Here is a 20,668-nt window from a genome sequence, read left to right as displayed (position 1 = left end):
ACAGGGTGCCTTAAACCCCTGTACTACCAAGGCTCTTTCATCTTACCACAGGGTTAATGTTTAGAATTAGAATTAGAATTCTTTATTGGCCAAGTGTGAGTGGACACACAAGGAATTTGTCTTTGGTGCATATGCTCTCAGTGTACATAAAAAGACAAGATACATTCGTCATGAAACATAAGGTACAACACTTAATGATAGTCGTAGGGTACAAATAAGCAATTGAATCATACTAGGAAACAATCAATATAAATCATAACGATACAGCAACAAGTTATAGTCATGCAGTCGTAAGTGGGAGGAGATGGGTGATGGGAACGATGAGAAGATGAGAAGATGAATAGTAGTGCAGACTTAGTAAATAGTTTGACAGTGTTGAGGGAATTATTTGGTTAGCAGAGTGATGGCGTTTGGGAAAAAACTGTCCTTGTGTCTAGTTGTTCTGATGTGCAGTGCTCTATAGCGTCGTTTTGAGGGTAGGAGTTGAAACAGTTTATGTCCAGGATGTGAGGGGTCTGTAAATATTTTCACAGCCCTCTTTGTGACTCTGCAGTATACAAGTATACTGGACCTGGACTTGCAGTATACAGGTCCTCAATCGAAGGCAGGTTGGTAGCCATTGTTTTTTCTGCAGTTCTAATTATCCTCTGAAGTTCTGTGTCTGTCTTGTTGGGTTGCAGAACCAAACCAGATAGTTATGGAGGTGCAGATGACAGACACAATAATTCCTCTGTAGAAGGTTTGACCCACAGAATAAGAGACCTGTGTCAGCGTTCCAAGTAATGCACCCATAGAAAGCAGAACTCCGAGGCAGGCAGATTCCTCAAAGAACAATTTATTGGATACATCATATTGGCACAACCGGTGAAAGCCAACTTTGAAATTCCCGCAGTTTTCACCTAATTAAAAAGTAAAAAATTTCCCTTTTCCCCCCAAGTCACTGGTCATGCTGTCCAGTCAAGGGGCTAGCTGGTTGCTTGGTCACTTCACTCCTCCCCTTGGCCAGCCACCTGTGAGAATGTCCTTGGTTCCCAAGAGAAAACTTTATTGTTTTGGCTACAAACCCCATCTAGCTATTTCCCCCCTCCCTCTTTTGTGTGGCAACCCTGAGGCCTCCAAAATGGCCTCAGCCAGGTTCAGAGTCGACAACTTGGATAAATAGAGCTGAGTTTAGATGCCTTCAGCATTTTCCATTTCTTCTTCTTCTCTCCTCCATTAGGTGTCCTTTTCAGCATCGAAGTCACTTCCACCTTCTTTGCTGTCCGCAACTATTGGCGTGGTTTCTTCGCGGCCACCTTTAGCGCGTTCATCTTCCGGGTCCTTGCGGTGTGGAACAAAGATGAAGGTACCGTTGTGGTTTCTTCAGAAGTGGGATTCACTTACCTTCCCTACTGGCTTCGCAAAATGTGAGAGCGCGCGCTTGCTTCGCTCACACGCACCATCTTTCACACATGCTCGGCCTTCCGTGCATGCTCTTTGCTCGCGCACGCCTTCTGGGCATGCATATGGCCTCCAAAATGTGGCTAAATAGGATGGCATTATATCCAGACGGGTGGGCAGGGCCTATCACAGTTACCGCAGCCGGTTTCCCCCAAACCGGACAGAACCAGCTGAAACCCACCACTGGGTTTCTTCCTGCAAGATATCAGGCGTGGATTAAGTGGCATCCACGTGAATCTGGCCTGGGGAAATATTGCCAAACCATTTAATAGAATCTTCTTTATTGACCAAGTGTGATTAGACACACAAGGAATGTGTCTCTGAGTGTATATACAAACAAGGAAGTGATAAATCATAAGTCATAAGATAGAATCGTAAATCATAAGATAGAAACAACGAAGTGATAAATCGTTAAGTCAGAAGATAAAATCATAAATCATCAGATAGAAACAACAAAGGGATAAGTCATAAGGCTCCCCCAAAAGGAGACAGTAATTGGAAAGATGAAAAGGATAATGGTAACACAGCCTTACTACGTGGGTAGTAAGGAATATCCTTAGGAATAAAACAGCGCTGTGGGAATTTAGGTGTTTAGCAGAGTGATGGCATGGGGGGAAAATGTCTTTGTGTGTAGTTGTTTTGGTATGCACTGTCCTATACTGGTATCCTGAGTGATACTGGTATCACTCTTGTCGTGTCTCATTCCGGCTTGTTCTCTTTCCCTCAGAAACCATCACGGCTCTTTTCAAAACCCGCTTCCGGCTCGACTTTCCCTTCGATCTGCAGGAGCTGCCGGCTTTTGCAGTGATTGGGTGAGCCTCGCTCGCTCGCTTATGTGGGGCCTCCGCTGCCTCTGGATAAGGACCCCCTTCTTCCCAAATCAGCGGTCCTCTCCCGCTAACCTCCCGCTCTTTTCTTTTAGGATCGCCAGCGGCTTCGGGGGAGCCCTCTTCGTCTACTTCAATCGCAAGATTGTGCAGTTCATGCGTAAACAAAAAACCATCAACCGGTTCCTGATGAAAAAGTAAGGCCTGCAAAGGCCCAGGTTTGGGGTCAGTGCGGGGTCTCAACCGGGACGCAGAAAGGAAGGCCTTTCTATCACAAAGTAACTTAAGTCATTGAGCTGTGGGAAGAGATCAGGCTGGTATTGAAATAGGAAAAGAGAAGAGAGGCTCACAGAGAGAGAGAGAGGGAAAGAGAGAGAGATCAGAATGGGAAGGAATAGGGTGGGCAGCCTGAGTGGGGCAGGTGGCTGGCCTTGAGGGGTTGAGTTTGACGGGTCCGGAGCCAGGGGCAGGCTTCAAAATTTTTAGCAAGAGGTTCTCTGCCTGGTTGCTGGGTGGGCGTGGCCATGGTGGGCATGGCCTAGTTGGCCTCCTGCACCATGGTGGTGGTGGGGGGAGTGTTTTTGCTATCCCGGGCCTCTGTAGGCTTTCCTGAGCATCCAGGAGGGCAAAAACAGCCTCCCCAGGCTCTGGAGGTTAGAAACAGGCCCATTTCCGGCCTTCCCAAACTTCCAGTAGTGTGCTTGCGCAGTTTTACAAATATTAACCTTCTGTGTTACCACTTGGGAGTAACACAGCTGAGGCGTGGCAATCCGCTCTGCTGTACCAATCAGCTGAGAAGATAAAGGTAAGTAAAGCGCAGAGGCAGGCGGGCAGGCCAACCTGATCGTCGGAGCAAACTGGTTCTCTCCCAGCTGATCATCAGAGCTACCGGTTCGCCCGAACCTGTAGAATCCCACCCCTGGCTCTAGGCTTTTCCAGCCTCAAGCTCAGGGCTAGTAGGGGTCAGTATTTTGGCAGCCAAGCATTGCATTCAACATTGAGGGAAGACTCCCACAAGAGGGGGACATCACTTCCCACGTGTGGGTGAGGGTCTGCTTTTATGAATTTTTTATTGTTGTTTAAATTCCTGTGATGCCTATTTTAGGAGTAAAACTAGAGATTTTTCCTCCTGAAAAAGGCAAGAAACTTAAGTCCGAGAAGCCTCCACAAATATAGGAGAACAGCAGGCAGAGCTGGGTGGTGGAGTTAAATGTGTCATCAGTTTAGAATCCTTATGTTGCCACAAACAATCTAAGCCCAGCCCTCCTTGAATTCCGTTATCTAGCACCAATTTAGCGCTGACCATTAGTTGACTAGAATTTTGTATAGGCTATTTGACTTTTGTATAGGCGCGAAATAAATCTTATGTGCTGCAATTTGAAATATGACCCCCGATCCCTTATGCCTGACAATAAACCACAAACCGTGGTGGAGGGCCAATGTGGTTCCAAGGCAGTGATGGGATTCAGCCGGTTCGGGCCAGTTTGGGCGAACCAGTTGTTAAATTACTGGCTGGCTCCGGCCTGCCCCTTCCATGAGTCCCCATGTGCCCCATTTTGGCTCCCAGGTAAGTGCAGGGAGGCCTACTAGGCCCAAAATGGGGCACGGGGGGATGCAGTGCAGCCCACCCCACAGCCCGTTTTTGCTCCCAGAAAGCTGCAGGGAGGCCTACTAGGCCCAAAACAGGGTGTGGGGCAGTGGTGGGTTCCAACCGGCATTACTACCAGTTCTCTTTGTGCACATGCTTCACGCGCGATTGCCGCGCACATGCTTGCTTCGCTCGCATGTGCGCCAAACAAAAAGCGCATTAGGTATCTGCCCAGCTGAGGTGTGGCAATCCACTCTGCCATACCTATCAGCTGGGCTGAACAAGAAGAAATAAAGATAGGACTAACGTGGGAGCGGGCGGGAGGGCCCAGCTCCCAGGCAAAGAGAACCAGTTCGATGATGTCACATTGTCAACACTACCGGCTCGGCCAAACCAGGCCAAACCAGGAGGAGCCCACCACTGGTGGAGGGGGATGTGGCAAGCCCCCCCCCGCGGCCCGTTTTTGCTCCCAGGAGGCTGCAGGGAGGCCTACTAGGCCCAAAACGGGGCACGGGGGGGGGTGGCGCGTGCCCCCCCCGGGCGCCCGTTTTTGCTCCAAGGATGGGTGCAGGAGGCTGAGTGCTGCCTGTCACACCCCCTGGCCACGCCCACCATGGCCACGCCCACCCAACTGGTCTTTAGGGCAGAGAACCGGATGTTAAATTATTTGTATCCAACCACTGTTCCAGGGCCACTGTTGCCTAGGACATCCCTCCATCAACTCTTAAGTGTACAGTCAGCACCACTGGAGGGCACCAGGATTTATGGGTGAAGAAGCAGGAAGCAGAGTTGTGATGTGTAACCCTCTGTTGTTTTCTTGTGGTCTCGATAGGCGCTTGCTGTTTCCTGCTCTTGTCACCTTCCTCATAGCAACGCTGACTTTCCCACCTGGTTTCGGGCAATTCATGGCAGGCCAGGTAAGTTTTGAATCCCCAAAGTAGACTTTCCTGCAATACGGCTTCATGCAATTACAGGTAGTCCTCGACTTGCGGCCAAAATTGAGGCCAAGATTTCTGCTGTTAAGCAAGACAGTTGTTAAGTGAGTTTTTGCCCCATTATACGACCTTTCTTGCCACAGTTGTTAAGTGAATCACTTCTCCTTAGTTTTTCCATGTTGGATGCTCCTGGAGAGAAGTGTGATGTTTGCACTCAACAGAATACAGGTAGTCCTCAACCTACGACCTCAACTGAGGCCAACATTTCTGTTGCTAAGCGAGACATTTGTTAAGTGAATTCTGCCTCGTTTTACGACCTTTCTTGCTGTAGTTGTTAAGTTAATAACACGGTTGTTAAGTGAAACTGGCTGCCCCATTGACTTTTGCTTGTCACGAGGTCGTAAAAGGTGACCGCATGACCCCGGGACATTGCAACCGTCAATAAATATGAGTCAGTTGTACCAAGTATTTAAATTTTGATCACATGAGCACGGGGATGCTGCAACAGTCGTAAGTGTGAGAAATGGTCATAATTCCCTTTAATCGGTGCCATTGTAACTTCGAATGGTTACTAAATGAAGTGTTGTAGGTCGAGGACTACCTGTAACAGAGTTGGAAGGGACCTTGGAGGTCTTCTAGTCCACCCCCCTGCTTAAGCAGGAAACCCTATATCAGTGGTGGGTTTCAAAAATTTTTGCTACCGGTTTGGTGGGCATGGGTAGGTGGGGGGGAGACATGTGACTGAATGGGCGTGGCCAACTTAATGGCCACACCCACTCAGTCACATGATACCTCCCCCCACCTAGCCACGCCCACAGGAAAAGGTATGAAAACCTCCCTTCGCCAGTCGCCCCCGTTTCCCGTCCTTTAGCAGCCCCAGGCCCTAGCCCCACTTCCTCCCCCACTACCGTCTCTTTGTTCGGGCTTCTTACCTTCTGTGGCGGCTGGTCCAGAGTCTGAAGGCAAGGTGACTGGAGTTTTTGGTGGCCCCCAGCCAGTCACCGCTGCTGGAAATACCAGAGAGCCACTTTGTGGCTGTGGCGGCTGGCTGCAGGCCATTAAAAAAGTACCGGAGGTCGTGGAAAAAGCTGCTGCTGTCACCACCATGTTCTTCACGCATGCGCATCCCATTGGAGTTGCAAGGCAATGGGAGGCGTGTGCACGAAGAACCTGGTGACAATGAACATGGCGGGTGGGGTGAGTGAGCGGCAACCGGGGGACCAGTTTGGGGGCGTGGCTAGCCGGCCATCGCTACCGGTTCGGCGACCTTGGCAAAATTTCTGCCAACGGTTCGCGTGAACCGGTGCGAACCAGCTGAATACCACCTCTGCCCTATACCCTTTCAGACAACGGGTTGTCCAATCTCTTTTTAAAAACCTCCAATGTTAGGAGAATATGCTGGAAATCAGCCAAACAATGGAGGGAGTACAGGAGGAGACTATGCTGGAAATCAGCCAATAATGGAGGTAGGCTTGGAGGAGACTATATTGAAATTAGCCAAAAATAGTTGGTGCTCTGGAGAAGAATATGCTGGGAATCAGCCAAACAGAATATGTTGGATAATAGCCAAATAATAGAGAGAGGTATGGAAGAAAATATGCTGGTAATTAGACTAAATAAAACATGTTTTTGTGATAAATCTGTGTAACATGAAAAGTGTAATAGATGATAAGTAGGATAAAATCAAAGATAAATTGATAAAGTTTAAGATATTAAAAATCGAGGAAAGGGTCGAGAGATTAAGAATTAGATAGAACTTTGCCTTATAAAGTGTAATAAAATGGAATGGTATGGAATTTGAAATTAAGATTTGTGGTGATAAAATTGTAGGGTAAATAATTAGAACAAGAGGTTAGAATATTGTTAAAAAATTTTTTTTTGATGCTGATGGTAAAAGATATAAGGTGAAGAAGAACAAGATATAATTAAGATTGATATATAGATATAAAAATGAGTGAAAGTTAATTTGAAATTAAAATTGTATTGATATAATGGATTTGTTTAGATGAAGATGTTAGAATTTATGTTAAAACTTGTTCTTTTATGTTTTGAATTTTTATTTGTAAAAGATGTAATGGGAAATTGTGAATGGAGCTTGTTAAAGAAATGTAAGTGTGGTAACCATCTATGGACCGGATCGAGAGACTGCTCTTGAAAGTTATATTTTATGTTTAAGTTTGAAAAAAAATAAAAAAATATTTACAAAAAAAAAATAATCCCTCCAATGTTGGAGCACCCACAACTTCTGGAGGCAAGTCGTTCCATGGTTTAATCTTCTAGAAACTGAAGCCGAAGTTCTGGCTGCTTGAATTGTAGGGCCCAGGAGAAATCCAACACAAAACTTTCTGCAGTTATTGTGCCCCTAACCTTCTCCTTTTTTCCCTTTCAGCTCACCCAGAAGGAAACCCTGGTTACCTTGTTTGATAACCGCACATGGGCCAAGCAGGGCTTGGCGGAAGAATTCGAGTTTGGTGGTGTTTCAGAAGCCTGGAAACATCCCCGGGCCAATGTCTTTGTCACCTTGGTGGTTTTCATCCTTATGAAGGTGTGTTGTGGCTTTGGACAACTCTGGATATAGCCCTGCCTCTTTCTGGTTGACTTCCCCCAGTGGCATCTGGGACAGGGGTGGGTTCTAAAATTTTTTACTACCGCTTCTGTGGGCGTGGCTTGATGGTCATGTGACAATTATTTAGGATTTAGCAGAGGTACTGGTCTACCAGGCTTTTAACTGCTTGCAGAGCTGTACCGATCTACTCATGTATTTTTGCAGGCACTGGTCTACCCATTTATTTTTGCAGGCACTGATCTACTCATGTATTTTTGCAGGCACTGGTCTACCCATTTATTTTTGCAGGCACCGGTCTACTGATTTGTTTTCTTTTAACACTGATTAGCTGTAGGGAGGCCCTTTGAAGCCCCACGGCAAGAGTTTAAACAGTTTTTTCCGTCTAGCCATCAGCTGGGACTCAGGAGGCAGCAATAGATTGGGGGTGGAGTAAGAATAATGCGGGGGGCGGCGCAGGGGGGCAGAACCGGTTCAGTGACATCATATTGTCACCGCTACCGGCTCGGCGGAACCAGGCAGAACCGGGAGGAACCCACCACTGATCTGGAAATAGGAGCGTCTAATTTCCAAAATCTGTTGATATTGTGGCATTCTTGGTGCTCTCTGAGCTTGGTTGTTTTCGTCCAGACATTTCATTACCCAACTAGGTAACGTCATCAGTGCTGGAAGGGAGAAGGGGTTTGTTTTTCGTTTATATAGAGTACCTTGCCCTGTCAGTGTTGGTGGGAGTGTTGTTTTCTGCTTCGCGGCTCCTTAACTGGGTTGTCGTTTACTGTTTGTTTTTCTGAGTTGGTGGTTCCCGCGATTGAGATATTGTTTACTGATTGATCATTGCTTAGTATTGATCATGATCTCTCCTTATCTGGGTATTAGTCTTGAACAAGGAAGCAATTGTTTGGAAGGAGATGCTTCAAACCATTTTCTCTTGCCAAACGTCTGTAGAGATTCTCAGCCATCCAGATCTTAGTTGTCCCAAAGGTGCTTTTTCAGGAGGCAAATGGATTTTCTTCTTTTTTCTTTTGAAAGTGTTTCGCCTCTCATCCAAGAAGCTTCTTCAGCTCTGACTGGATTCCATTCAGAGCCTTGGTGGCGCAGCAGACTAAAATGCTGTTAAGTAGCACCAGCTGCCTGCAATTACTGTAAATTCAAATCTCACCAGGCTCAAGGTTGACTCAGCCTTCCATCCTTTCGAGGGAGGTAAAATGAGGACCCGGATTGTGGGGGCAATAAGCTGACTTTGTATAAAAAAGATCACCGCTTAGGAGGGGCCGAAAACCCTACTAAGCAGGTATATACAAAAGTATGAAGGCTATTGCTTAACGCATTGTAAGCCGCCCTGAGTCTCCGGAGGAGGGCGGCATATAAATCGAACCAATAAATAAATAAATTCCCCACCATCCAGTTAGAGCTGAAGAAGCTTCTTGGATGAGAAGCGAAACATCTTCAAAACGTGAAGTGTTAATACCATTTTATAATGCCTTGGTAAGGCCACACTTGGAATACTGCATTCAGTTTTGGTCGCCACGATGTAAGAAAGATGTTGAGACTCTAGAAAGAATGCAGAGAAGAGCAACAAAGATGATTAGGGGACTGGAGGCTAAAACATATGAAGAACGGTTTCAGGAACTGGGTATGTTCAGGGGTCAGCAACCTGCGGCTCTGGAGCCGCATGTGGCTCTTTCACCCCTCTGCTGCGGCTTCCTGTTACTCAAAATATGCGTCACAACCACCAATGTGTGACACCCACCAGCACACGATTTATTGAGCTTTTCAACCCCCGGTAGGCCAACCATGGATAAATCCAAGAAAAGAAAAGTTTCAAAAGAAAACAGAACATTTAATTCAACTACATATGCTAGTTTTGTGGCCACTCAAGAAATAGTCAGGCACAGGAAGGGTTTTGTGGCTCCCGGTGTTTTCTTTTCTGTGGGAAAATGGTCCAAATGGCTCTTTGAGTGTTTAAGGTTGCAGACCCGTGGTCTAGTTCAATGAAAAGAAGGACTAGGGGAGACTTGATAGCAGTCTTCCAATATCTCAGGGGCTGCCACAGAGAAGAGGGAGTCAAACTATTCTCCAAAGCACCTGAGGGTAGAACAAGAAGCAGTGGGTGGAAACTAACCAAGGAGAGAAGCAACCTAGAATTAAAGAGATATTTCCTGACAGTTAGAACAATTAATCAGTGGAACAACTTGCCTCCAGAAGTTGTGAATGCTCCAACACCGGAAGTTTTGAAGAAGATGTTGGATAACCATTTGTCTGAAGCAGTGTAGGGTTTCCTGCCTAAGCAGGGGGTTGGACTAGAAGACCTCCAAGGTCCCTTCTATTGTCAAAAGAAAAAAACAAGACAGTCCAGTTGCCTCCTAAAAAAACACCTTTGGGACACTTTCTCCCGCGTTAGGAAAGATGAATCAAAGGATGGGATCCACACAATCATGGGTTCTGCTTTTATTTTTATTTTATTTTAATTTGTATACCGCCCTACTCCCGAAGGACTCAGGGCGGTGAACAGGCACAGAGTAAAACACGTAAAATTAAGAGCAGAAATAAAATCGAATTAAATCAATTTAGCCCAAGACAAATTTAAAACCCCAGGTTAAGAACAAATTAAAATTTACATTAAAATTTTCTGGATAAATGACAAGCTATCAAGCTTGTAGGAGCTACTAAGAAGAAGGCTGCAATCCTAGCTTTCCTTTCCATAAAGAGAGTGTCAGATGTAAATGCCTTATTCTCTAATGTGTAAATAATGTATATATGGAACATCAGGGGTTAACTTATTACTTGAGCTTTAATGTATTCATAATTTACCACTCCCATTCCTGGCTCCGCCCCTTGTATATAAAAGGAGCCATCCTCCCCATTTTCCTTGCTTCTATCTTGAATATTCAGCGAATATAGAATGCCTATAATGATTAAAGAGAATTATATTTAAACCTATAACTTCTATTATCTTTATTGAGTCTGATCCTGAAAATATTGCAACAAGCTGGTAGCAGAGGATGGTTAATTGACTCAATAAGTAATTAAAAATGTCCAAGAAAGATAGGCCCAACACCAGGGCCTACAGCAAAGAAATAGAAACTGATCAAGAGATGATCAACGAATCCACAAATGCGATTTCGAGAGAATCCGAAGAATACACCACTGAAGAAGAAGAACTGATGAGTGAAAATAACGACCAGGAAGAAATCGAGATAGAAAATAACGAACTCAGGTCAGAAATATTAAAAATACTAAAAAGCCAAAAGAATGATGAAAGCCTCATCGCGGACCTCCAGGAGATGCTGAGGAACAGCGGAGCAGCGAGAGAGAAAAACATCATTAAAGAAAAACCCAAAGATCAAAAAACTGTGAGTGAAATGACTACTGAGAAAATAGTTGTTAAAAAGAAAAGATGTGACCCCGCGCGAAATTTTGAACGGCAGCCATCTTGGTTTCAACGAACTTCAAAAGAGAATGAAGCAGAGCCAATCAAAACGCTCAGTTCGAAATTTCTGGCGCGAAAAACGCTATCAGACGAAGAAAGTGAAAAAGAAGTCTCAAATTCTTCAGATGAACCAAAATCAGAAAGTGAAGACGATTTAACAAAGTCTCAAGTAGAGTCAGCAATGAAAACACTTTTTGCTGCTTTTGGGCCAAGATTGAAAATTTCTAAGACATCAACGAAGAAGCAAGCAATCAAACCGACAACTCAAGACCTGCACGCTCCCATCCTGACTTCGAAAACGACGACACCCGAGCCCAGAGAGCCATGCCGATTCCGTCCTACACCGCAGACAGAATCGAGTGCCAGCACACACAAGAGAAAGAGAAGAACCGCCGCCATCACCAAAGCCCCAAAAACCGAGCCAGAGACCGACTCATCTGAAGAGGAGCGGATCGAGAGAGCTGAAATGGAGAGAACCTTCCACAACGGCGCCAAAGAAGAAATGAGCAACGCGCATGTGCAAAACTACGTAGACGGCCCCGAAAGACTTGAACTGGCCAGAGAACCGCGCAGACTCGTTACAAGCATCCCAATGCCGTTCTGTAATTTCCTGCACTTGAGAGACCACGGACTGCCTCAGGTTGTAAGTAATGGACAAAATAATGTGGGGAACTTACCCAGTGACTTCCCAAAACTTAGAGTTGATGGCATTAATTTACAAGAGTGGTACCAACAGCTTCAGGTTATTTTTATGAAAGAAAATTTACTATTCTTTATAACTAGTCCTCCAAGAAGACCTTGGACTTTAAAAATAGACTGTTTACATCATAGAGCATTTTTCATAATAATTTCTAGCGTGTCTCCTGCAATGTATCATAGCATCAAACCAAACCTAACTGTATCAGAAATAATTCAATGCATGTTTAATCTATTTCACAGCGATAGCGTAGCCACAACCACAAGAATGTCTAAGGATTTCTTTTCTTCTAGAGTGAAACCAGGGGTTTCTATAAGTGAACATTTGATAAATCTAAACAAAATAAGAGCTGAGCTGCAATTGAGGGGGGAAGTGATTTCAGATCAAACTATGAAAAGTGTTATTATCAATTCACTTGATCCATCATGGGATAGCTTTATGTCACACTTAGATACCATTAATTTGGGATATTTATCAATAGAAAGTCTATCTAACAAATTGATAGCAGAAGACAATTCAAAAAAAAATCGTTCCAATAACCAAACAGAACACAAATCTTTTAGGAAAGTAGTCTTTCAAGATAAATATAATGAGGCCTTTAGATGCCACAATTGTGGATCCAGGGAACACAGTAGAAGAGACTGTCCCAAAGTCCCAAGGGAGAGACATAGGCCAGAATATAGGAGCAAATACAATTACAGACAATCTTCCACAGATAGACACAAATATAGAAGTCCACCAAACTACAGAGAAAGTAGAGGGGGTAGAGAAAATTCAAAAGAGAGAAAATCTGGGTCACTAAATGGGCTAAATAAACAAGACAGCACCAAAACACAACAAGATGAGAACAATAATTGGCTTATTGATTCTGGTGCAACAAATCACACCACTAATAACAAAAGTATATTATCTTCATTTACAGAAGATAAGTTTGTGATAAAGGTAGCTAATCAAGAAAAGGTTCAAGTATTAGGCAGAGGAAATGTAACCTTGCCTGGTTTAGGGAAAATAGAGGGGGTATTATTAATCCCAGAAATACCTCACAACATACTAAGTGCTATAAAACTAAGCAGAGAATCTGACATCAATATAGTTTTCTCAAAGGGGAAAGCAACTATAGAAAAGAACAAAACAAATATAGGCACTGTAATGATAAAAGGGGGTCTACCCTATCTGATAACCAAAGAAAGATGGTTACATAACATTGATTCAAATATGGAAGATTGTATTGAAGCAGATGATGAAAATGTCAGTAACAGTGACAATGATGAATGTAAAATAACTCATGATAACAAAAATACACACAATGAGAAGAAACCAAAAATAGGTAAACCAATTCATGATGAGTGTGCTCATATCTTACATAGGAAGTTAGGACATGCAAGCTTTCCTGTAGTACAAAAAATGACTGAACACGCAGAAGGTGTAAAAATAAAAAATTGTGAAAATTATTTAGAATGCTCAGTATGTAAATCCACCAAACTAAAAACCAGTCCTAGACCAAAAAAATCTAACAGATCAACTAACAATATTTTTGATTTGGTACATATGGACTTAGTTGGTCCATTAACTCCATCAATTACCTATAGAAAACGTTACTTCCTAACAATAGTGGATGATTACAGTCGCTATGGTTTTGTTTACACATTAAAGCACAAGGATGAAACCTTTCAGAAATTTAAGGAATTCTACAAACGCATAGAAACACAACATAATATCAGAATAAAACAAATTATGACAGATAGGGGATGTGAATTCATGTCTAAAGAATTCTCCCAATGGTTAAAGGATAGAGGGATGCTACATTTCACGTCCAATCCATTTTCTGCCTTTCAAAATGGGATTGCAGAGAGAAAGAACTCCACACTACAAACCATGATTAGATGCACATTAGAGGATGCTGGTTTAGGCAAACAATTTTGGTCAGAAGCCTTACATTATTCAAATTACACTCAAAATAGAACATGGTCCAGTATTGTGAATAAGACACCATATGAGGTGATGTACAATAGAAAACCTAAATTAGCACACATGCACATATTTGGAGTTACTGCAGACGTGCACATACCTAAACAATTGAGGAGAAAGGGAGAAAACGTATCCAGGAGATTAAGATTCATGGGATACGAAACTGGAACCAAAGGGTACAGATTCATCGATAATAATAACAAATTTATAGTATCCAGAACAGCTGTGTTTCATGAGCAGGCCAATTGGTCTAAGTTGCACCTTAATGAAATTTTTCCTAATAAAAGCAAAGATAATATATCTTGCGAGGAAGGAACAACAGAAAATCAAAATATTAGCAAAAGTAAGAACAAAACCAAAACTTGGACAAATAGTCAGCATAAAATAAAGACAGACACATTAACAAAAAAGGAAGCCAGATATTTGCATGACAACCATAGCAAACCTGAAAGAAATATTAGAAATAATAGAAACCAAATACCAAATAAATACAAAGATTATATTATGCATATGGATGGGGAACAAATAACACCTAATACATATGAGGAAGTATTAAAACTTCCCCGTGAAGAAAGAGAAAAATGGGAACTAGCTATGGAAAAAGAAATGAAAAGTTTACAAGGATTAAATGTATTCACACCTGCGATCGCACCTAAGGATAAAACAATTATAGGTACCAGGTGGATTTATAAAATTAAGAATTTAGAAGGAGGTAATACCTTATACAAGGCCAGACTAGTTGCACAAGGTTATGCACAAAAATATCCAGAAGACTATACTGACACATATTCACCCACAGTGAGAACAGAGAGTGTCAAAACAGCTCTTGTAGTAGCATCTGCACTCAATCTAGACGTGTTTCAATATGACATACAGACTGCATACTTACATGCAAAATTAGATAAGGAAATATATGTAAGAGCACCACACAGTCAATACACTAATAAGAACGAAATTTGGTTACTAAATAAGAGTCTGTACGGATTGAAGCAATCTGGCAAAAGATGGTACGATTGTTTGGTAAAAGTACTAAAGACCATGGATTTCAACGCCACCACTGCTGATAACTGTTTCTTTGTAAAAAAGAGTAATGATCATATTGAATTTGTATTAATTTATGTGGATGATATTTTATATATTGGAAAGCATAAAGAGAGCAGGGAAATCTTTGTAAATAAGTTAAACGAACACTTCTCATTGAAATCACTAGGTAGAGTGAATAAATACCTTGGTGTACAAATTAACAAAACAAAAAGGGGATTCAAACTCACTCAGAAAGATAAAATCATTGAACTCCTAAACAAATGTAACTTAAATAATGCCAAAACATGTGACACACCTATGCAAACTGATTTTCTTAGAAACAATGATGAATCTTCCCCTGAGTTTAAAGACAACACATTTTACAGATCAATTATAGGTTCACTCCTTTATATATCTAATTGGACTAGGCCAGATATTGCATTACCTCTCAATTTATTGTCAAGATATGTTAGCAAACCAACCTTGTATCATTGGGAAGCTGTCAAAAGAATTTTAAGATATCTGAAAAGTACATTAGATTTTTGTTTAATATTGGAACCCAATAATGACAAAGAACCAAAAATTACTTGTTATGCTGATGCAGATTGGGCCGGTGATACATCATGCAGAAAGAGTACCTCTGGTTATGTTTTTCTATTGAACGATTGTCCAGTTTACTGGTATACTGGTAAACAAGAACTGGTAGCCACCTCTACCACAGAAGCAGAATATGTTTGCTTGTCTAAAGCTGCAAATAACCTTGTATGGTTCAATGATTTGATCACAGATGTTTGGAAGAAACCTACTTTACCCTTTATTATGCATGAAGATAATAAAGCGGCCATTGAAATTTCTAGATCCGATGCAATTGGACAAAGGTCCAGGCATATTGATATAAAATTTAAGCACGTGAGACAACTATCTCAAGACGGATTCATCAAAGCAATACATTGTGATACTTCTGAACAATTAGCTGACATATTAACAAAACCCTTACCTTCTAAACAACACAAATATTTAACTTCTAAATTATATGTATTATATTGTCCTGAATCTGAATGTAACTGGTGTTGTATAACGAACCGGCATTTAGAGGGGGATTTGTCAGATGTAAATGCCTTATTCTCTAATGTGTAAATAATGTATATATGGAACATCAGGGGTTAACTTATTACTTGAGCTTTAATGTATTCATAATTTACCACTCCCATTCCTGGCTCCGCCCCTTGTATATAAAAGGAGCCATCCTCCCCATTTTCCTTGCTTCTATCTTGAATATTCAGCGAATATAGAATGCCTATAATGATTAAAGAGAATTATATTTAAACCTATAACTTCTATTATCTTTATTGAGTCTGATCCTGAAAATATTGCAACAGAGAGAATATTCCCATAACAAGTTTAAGCAAACCGTCAAACAAAGAAACTGCTACATCATGCTACGTTGGTTGACAATGAACCTTTATTAGTCTTTTATGACAGCTTGTCATTGCAAACCCAATCTGCTTGATGAGATTATGACCGAACGCATTGTGCAACCCTCCGAATGGGCTAATTCAATAACCAGATGAAGCAAGTCGACAAACTTGGGGAAAATTAAATGAGGCTTTTCTTCCGGATCAGCTAGTTTTCTAAGGGCTGGGAAAGCTTTCGTCATGAGTGAACATGGAAATATGTGATTTTTTTTCCTCACGTGGCTTGAAATCACTTAAATCCTGGAAACTTTGGGCCCCGTCATTTAAATGCAGAAATAGCTAAGATAACGCACACACAAATCTAGTTTTCCAACAGAGGAACTAAGCTAGGATCTATAGATGGGTGGGCTTCAAAAATTTCAGCAACGGGTTCTCTGCCCGGTTGCTGGGTGGGCATGAGGCCTAGTTGGCCTCCTGCACCACAGCGTGGGGCCTGTTTTTGATTTCCCCAGGCTCCAGACGCTTTCCTCGAGCCACTGGGAGGGCGAAAACTGTCTCTCCCGGGCTCCGGAGGCCAGAAACGGGCCTGTTTTTGGACTTCCGGAAGACCCGTTTTTCAGAGGTGAAATGCTCCCAGTTCAGACCGGATCACCTGATCCGGTAGTGATGGCGGCGGGTGGTTCGGAGAACCGGTAGCAAAAATTCCTGCCCCCTTCCTCCACCCCTATGCCCAGCTGAGTCATTCGATCATCAGAGGCTGTTTTTTTATTTTTAAAAGCATTTTTTCTACAACCTCTTCGGCTGAAGAAATGATTTTAAAAGTAAACAAAAAAAAAAAGCCTCTGACGATCAGGCAACTCAGCTGGGATCGTCAGAGGCTTTTAAAAGCATTTTTTTACAACCTTTTCAGCCGAAGAGGTTGTAGAAAAAATGCTTTTAAAAATTAAAAAAACAGCCTCTGACTAACTTTATAGATCTACTTTAGTGGGGAGGGGAGGGACAGGACAGAAAAAGTAGTTTTATGAGTAGCATAAGGTAAAGGTAAAGGTTCCCATCGTACATATGTGCTAGTCGTTCCTGACTCTAGGGGGCGGTGCTCATCTCCGTTTCTAAGCCGAGGAGCCAGCACTGTCTGAAGACGTCTCCGTGGTCATGTGGCCAGCAGGACTAAAGGCCAAAGGCGCATGGAACGCTGTTATCTTCCCACTAAAGGTGGTCCCTATTTTTCTACTTGCATTTTTTACATGTTTTCGAATTGCTAGGTTGGCAGAAGCTGGGATAAGTAACGGGAGCTCACCCTGTTACATGGCACTAGGGATTCGAACCACTGAACTGCCGACTTTTCTATCGACAATCTTAGCGTCTTAGCCACTGAGCTACCGCATTCCTTATGAGTAGCATATCAGTGTGGAAAAAAAAAACGGAATAAGAAGTTGTAATGATTGAAGTGGCATAAAATGATTGCAGAAGACAGGAAAGCATCTGGAGGGAGGGAAGGAAGGAGACAGATGTGAAATTAAAATTAATATCTCAATCAGATTTGATCGTTGGAAGACAAATAGAACGAAGGGATAAAGTCAAGAGCCCTTCAGTTAATCCTAGATCATGAGATGTGGATTAACGAAGCCTCTTCGATTGCCACATTAAGATAAATGATGACAAAGTTAAAATAATGAGAAGCCTGAGACAGAAATCTTTATCAAATTTGGATGGATTTTATAGTTTATCTCAATTGCAATAGACTATAATAAAGGGGTGAAATGCTCCCAGTTCAGACAGGATTGCCCGATTGGTAGCGATGGTGGTGGGTGGTTCAGAGAACCGATAGCAAAAATCCCTGCCTGCCCCTCCCCCCCATGCCCATCTGAGTCGCGTAATCATCAGAGGCTTTTTTTAAAATTTTTAAAAGCATTTTTTCTACAACCTCTTCAGCCGAAAAAATGCTTTTAAAAGTTTTTTTTTAAAAAAGCATCTTATGATCCTGCAGCTCAGCTGGGATCGTCAGAGGCTTTTAAAAGCATTTTTTTTTACAACCTCTTCGACCGAAGAGGTTGTAGAAAAAATGCTTTTAAAAGTTAAAACTTTTAAACTATTCAGGGAGCCTGGATAGCTCAACAGACAGGGCACTGTAATTTAACACCAGCTGTCTGCAATTAAAGTAAGATCGAATCTCACCAGGCTCAAGGTTGACTCAGCCTTCCATCCTTTCTAAGGTAGGTAAATTGCCCCCAGTTTGTGGGGGCAATAAGTTGACTTTGTATGTGTGCGCATGCGTAGAGCTGCCAGAAAACAAGAACAACTCAGAAAGCAGGGTCGACTTGGGAGTAAAGCCACACCTTGGAGGTGAGTGGCCCCTCCCATAGGAAACAAAAGAGGAGCGAATGGGGAGGGGGCTTTTGCAGGAAACAATTCATTCGTTCGGTAGTTTCAAGAGTGGAAAATTCTGTTTGTGACTCTGTGCCAAGTTGTGCCTTGTACTGCGTTTGGAAACTAGTTACCTGGCAGCTTGCCAAGCGAGATAAGGTCTGTGTTGATAAACATTCCTTTGAAAAACTGTTTGGACAGGCCTTGCTGACTGTGAATGAAAGGAATTCACAGTCGTCTAAATAAAAGAAGGTTTGCCGGGACCAAGACCCGGCTTTTTAAGGGAGCCTAGGTCAGAACACATTGCTGTACCACCCACCTCCCTCAAAGAGAGACTCCATTCTTTACTGTTGCAAGATTGCAAAGGGGCAATGATGCGACCCGGAATTCTGTGACCGTCATAAATGTGAGCTGGTGGCTAAGCACCTCAATCGTGATCCTTTTGGGGCCACTGCGATGGTCAGTTCATTAAGTGGCAAAGTCCAGTTGGAGGTGACTTTTTTTTTTCAGTGCTTGTCGTAACTTCAAACAGTCGCTGGACGAAGGGTCATAGGTCGAGGACTACCAGTGCAACCAACGGGCCTGCTGGCTGGAGGCTAATGGGGATTGTAGGCTAATCCCCCTGAATGACTCCCAACCAGGGAAGCCAGCATAGAGAATCTCTCCCTCCTGCTAATCAACATTTGTCTGTCTGTCTTCCTTCAGTTCTGGATGTCGGCTTTGGCGACCACCATCCCTGTGCCTTGCGGGGCTTTCATGCCCGTTTTTGTCATTGGTAAGTTCAGCCCCTGCATCCTCTTCTCCCTCTTTCTTTGACGCCCATCTTGGAGCTGCATCTTTTCTTGATATCGCCCTGTATTTGAATCCTACTTTTCCCAGGCAAATACAGATAGTGCTAGTCCTGGGAGAATGGAATGGAATGGAATAGAATAAGAAATGGAATAGAATAGAATAGAATAGAATAGAATAGAATATAATATAATAGAATAGAATAGAATAGAAGTGGTGAAATCCAAATTTTTTTACTACCGGTTCTGTGGGCGTGGCTTGGTGGGCATGGGCGTGGCTTGGTGGGCATGGCAAGGGAAGGATACTGCAAAATCTCCATTCCCTTCCCACTCCTGTGGGAAGGATACTGCAAAATCCTCATTCCCTCCCCACTCCAGGGGAAGGATGCTGCAAAATCTCCATTCCCTCCCCACTCCTGGGAGAAAGATATTGCAAAATCTCCATTCCCTCCCCACTCCAGGGAAAGGATACTGCAAAAACCCCATTCCCTCCCCATTCCTCAGGGAAAGATATTGCAAAATCTCCATTCCCTCCCCACTCCTGGGAGAAAGATATTGCAAAATCTTCATTCCCTCCCCACTCCTGGGGGAAAGATATTGCAAAATCTCCATTCCCTCCCCACTCCTGGGAGAAAGATATTGCAAAATCTCCATTCCCTCCCCACTCCTGGGGGAAAGATATTGCAAAATCTCCATTCCCTCCCCACTCTGGGGCCAGCCAGAGTCGGTATTTGCCGGTTCTCCGAACTACTCAAAATTTCCACTACCGGTTCTCCAGAACCTGTCAGAACCTGCTGGATTTTACCCCTGGGGTGGTGGTCTTGTCTTGTGGGAAGGGAGCCAGTGGCTTTCCTTTGATCTCCCCCCAGACCCAGAAAATTGGTTTCGCCTTCCTCCCAAGAGCAGAGAAATTCCATCACCTGTCCATCTTCTCCTTTCCCAGCCTTCTGATTTTTCCTCTCTTTGCAACAGGGGCGGCTTTTGGGAGGCTGATGGGTGAGAGCATGGCAGCTTGGTTCCCCGATGGCATTCACACGGACAGCAATATCTACCGCATTGTGCCAGGGGGTTACGCAGTGGTAGGTAAGAGGCATTTTTTTTCTATTTCCCCCCCAAAAATTCAGGAGGATTGATTCCATTGGTACAAGCGCAAAGCCACGGGCTTCACCACCTCAGTTAAACAATTAGCTGCGTTGACACAAAAGTTTGGTGGGTCCATTTCTGGGGCTGCAAGAGAAAGAGAAAGAAGGTTAAAATAGTAAGAAAGAAAAAGAGGGGTGTTTCAATGTTGCAGTGTTACAGGGGAGAAGGAGCCTCCGCCCTTCAGTTTCACAAATGAGTGGAGTGAGATTCAAACTCTTGGGGACCTCACCTCTATGGCATCACTAATAAAAGTTTTAACCATTTTAAAGCTGATTTTAAGGATGGCAGGTTGCAATTATTAATTGTGTTTAACTATTTGGTCACATGCGAGATGGGTGGCCATATAAGTTAGGTAGGTAGGTAGGTAGGTAGGTAGGTAGGTAGGTAGATAGATACCAGTATGTAGATGGATGCATGGATGGAGAGAGAGAGAGAGAGACAGACAGACAGATAGACAGACAGACAGAAAGACAGACAGAGGATAGAT

The 20,668-nt window shown here is 43.1% G+C and overlaps 1 protein-coding gene across 2 annotated transcripts in view; it reads left to right on the top strand.

The window, feature by feature from the left end:
* The window catches only part of CLCN2 (chloride voltage-gated channel 2), a 101,374-nt gene that overhangs the window by 42,409 nt on the left and 38,297 nt on the right, over positions 1–20,668 (top strand). For both annotated transcript variants that reach the window (XM_070945456.1, XM_070945458.1), the window contains exons 7-13: positions 1,220–1,345; positions 2,168–2,252; positions 2,363–2,464; positions 4,688–4,772; positions 7,180–7,335; positions 18,956–19,025; positions 20,011–20,121. In XM_070945456.1, the coding sequence (XP_070801557.1) occupies positions 1,220–1,345; positions 2,168–2,252; positions 2,363–2,464; positions 4,688–4,772; positions 7,180–7,335; positions 18,956–19,025; positions 20,011–20,121 (735 nt within the window). The remainder of the gene's footprint in view (positions 1–1,219; positions 1,346–2,167; positions 2,253–2,362; positions 2,465–4,687; positions 4,773–7,179; positions 7,336–18,955; positions 19,026–20,010; positions 20,122–20,668) is intronic.

This window comes from Pituophis catenifer, unplaced genomic scaffold (assembly GCF_029215685.1).
Source record: "Pituophis catenifer annectens isolate HBS135680 unplaced genomic scaffold, rPitCat1.0.hap2 SCAF_6, whole genome shotgun sequence".
Classification (NCBI taxonomy): domain Eukaryota; kingdom Metazoa; phylum Chordata; class Lepidosauria; order Squamata; family Colubridae; genus Pituophis; species Pituophis catenifer.
Note: the sequence above shows the minus strand (reverse complement) of the source record. Positions and strands in the feature narration are given on the sequence as shown.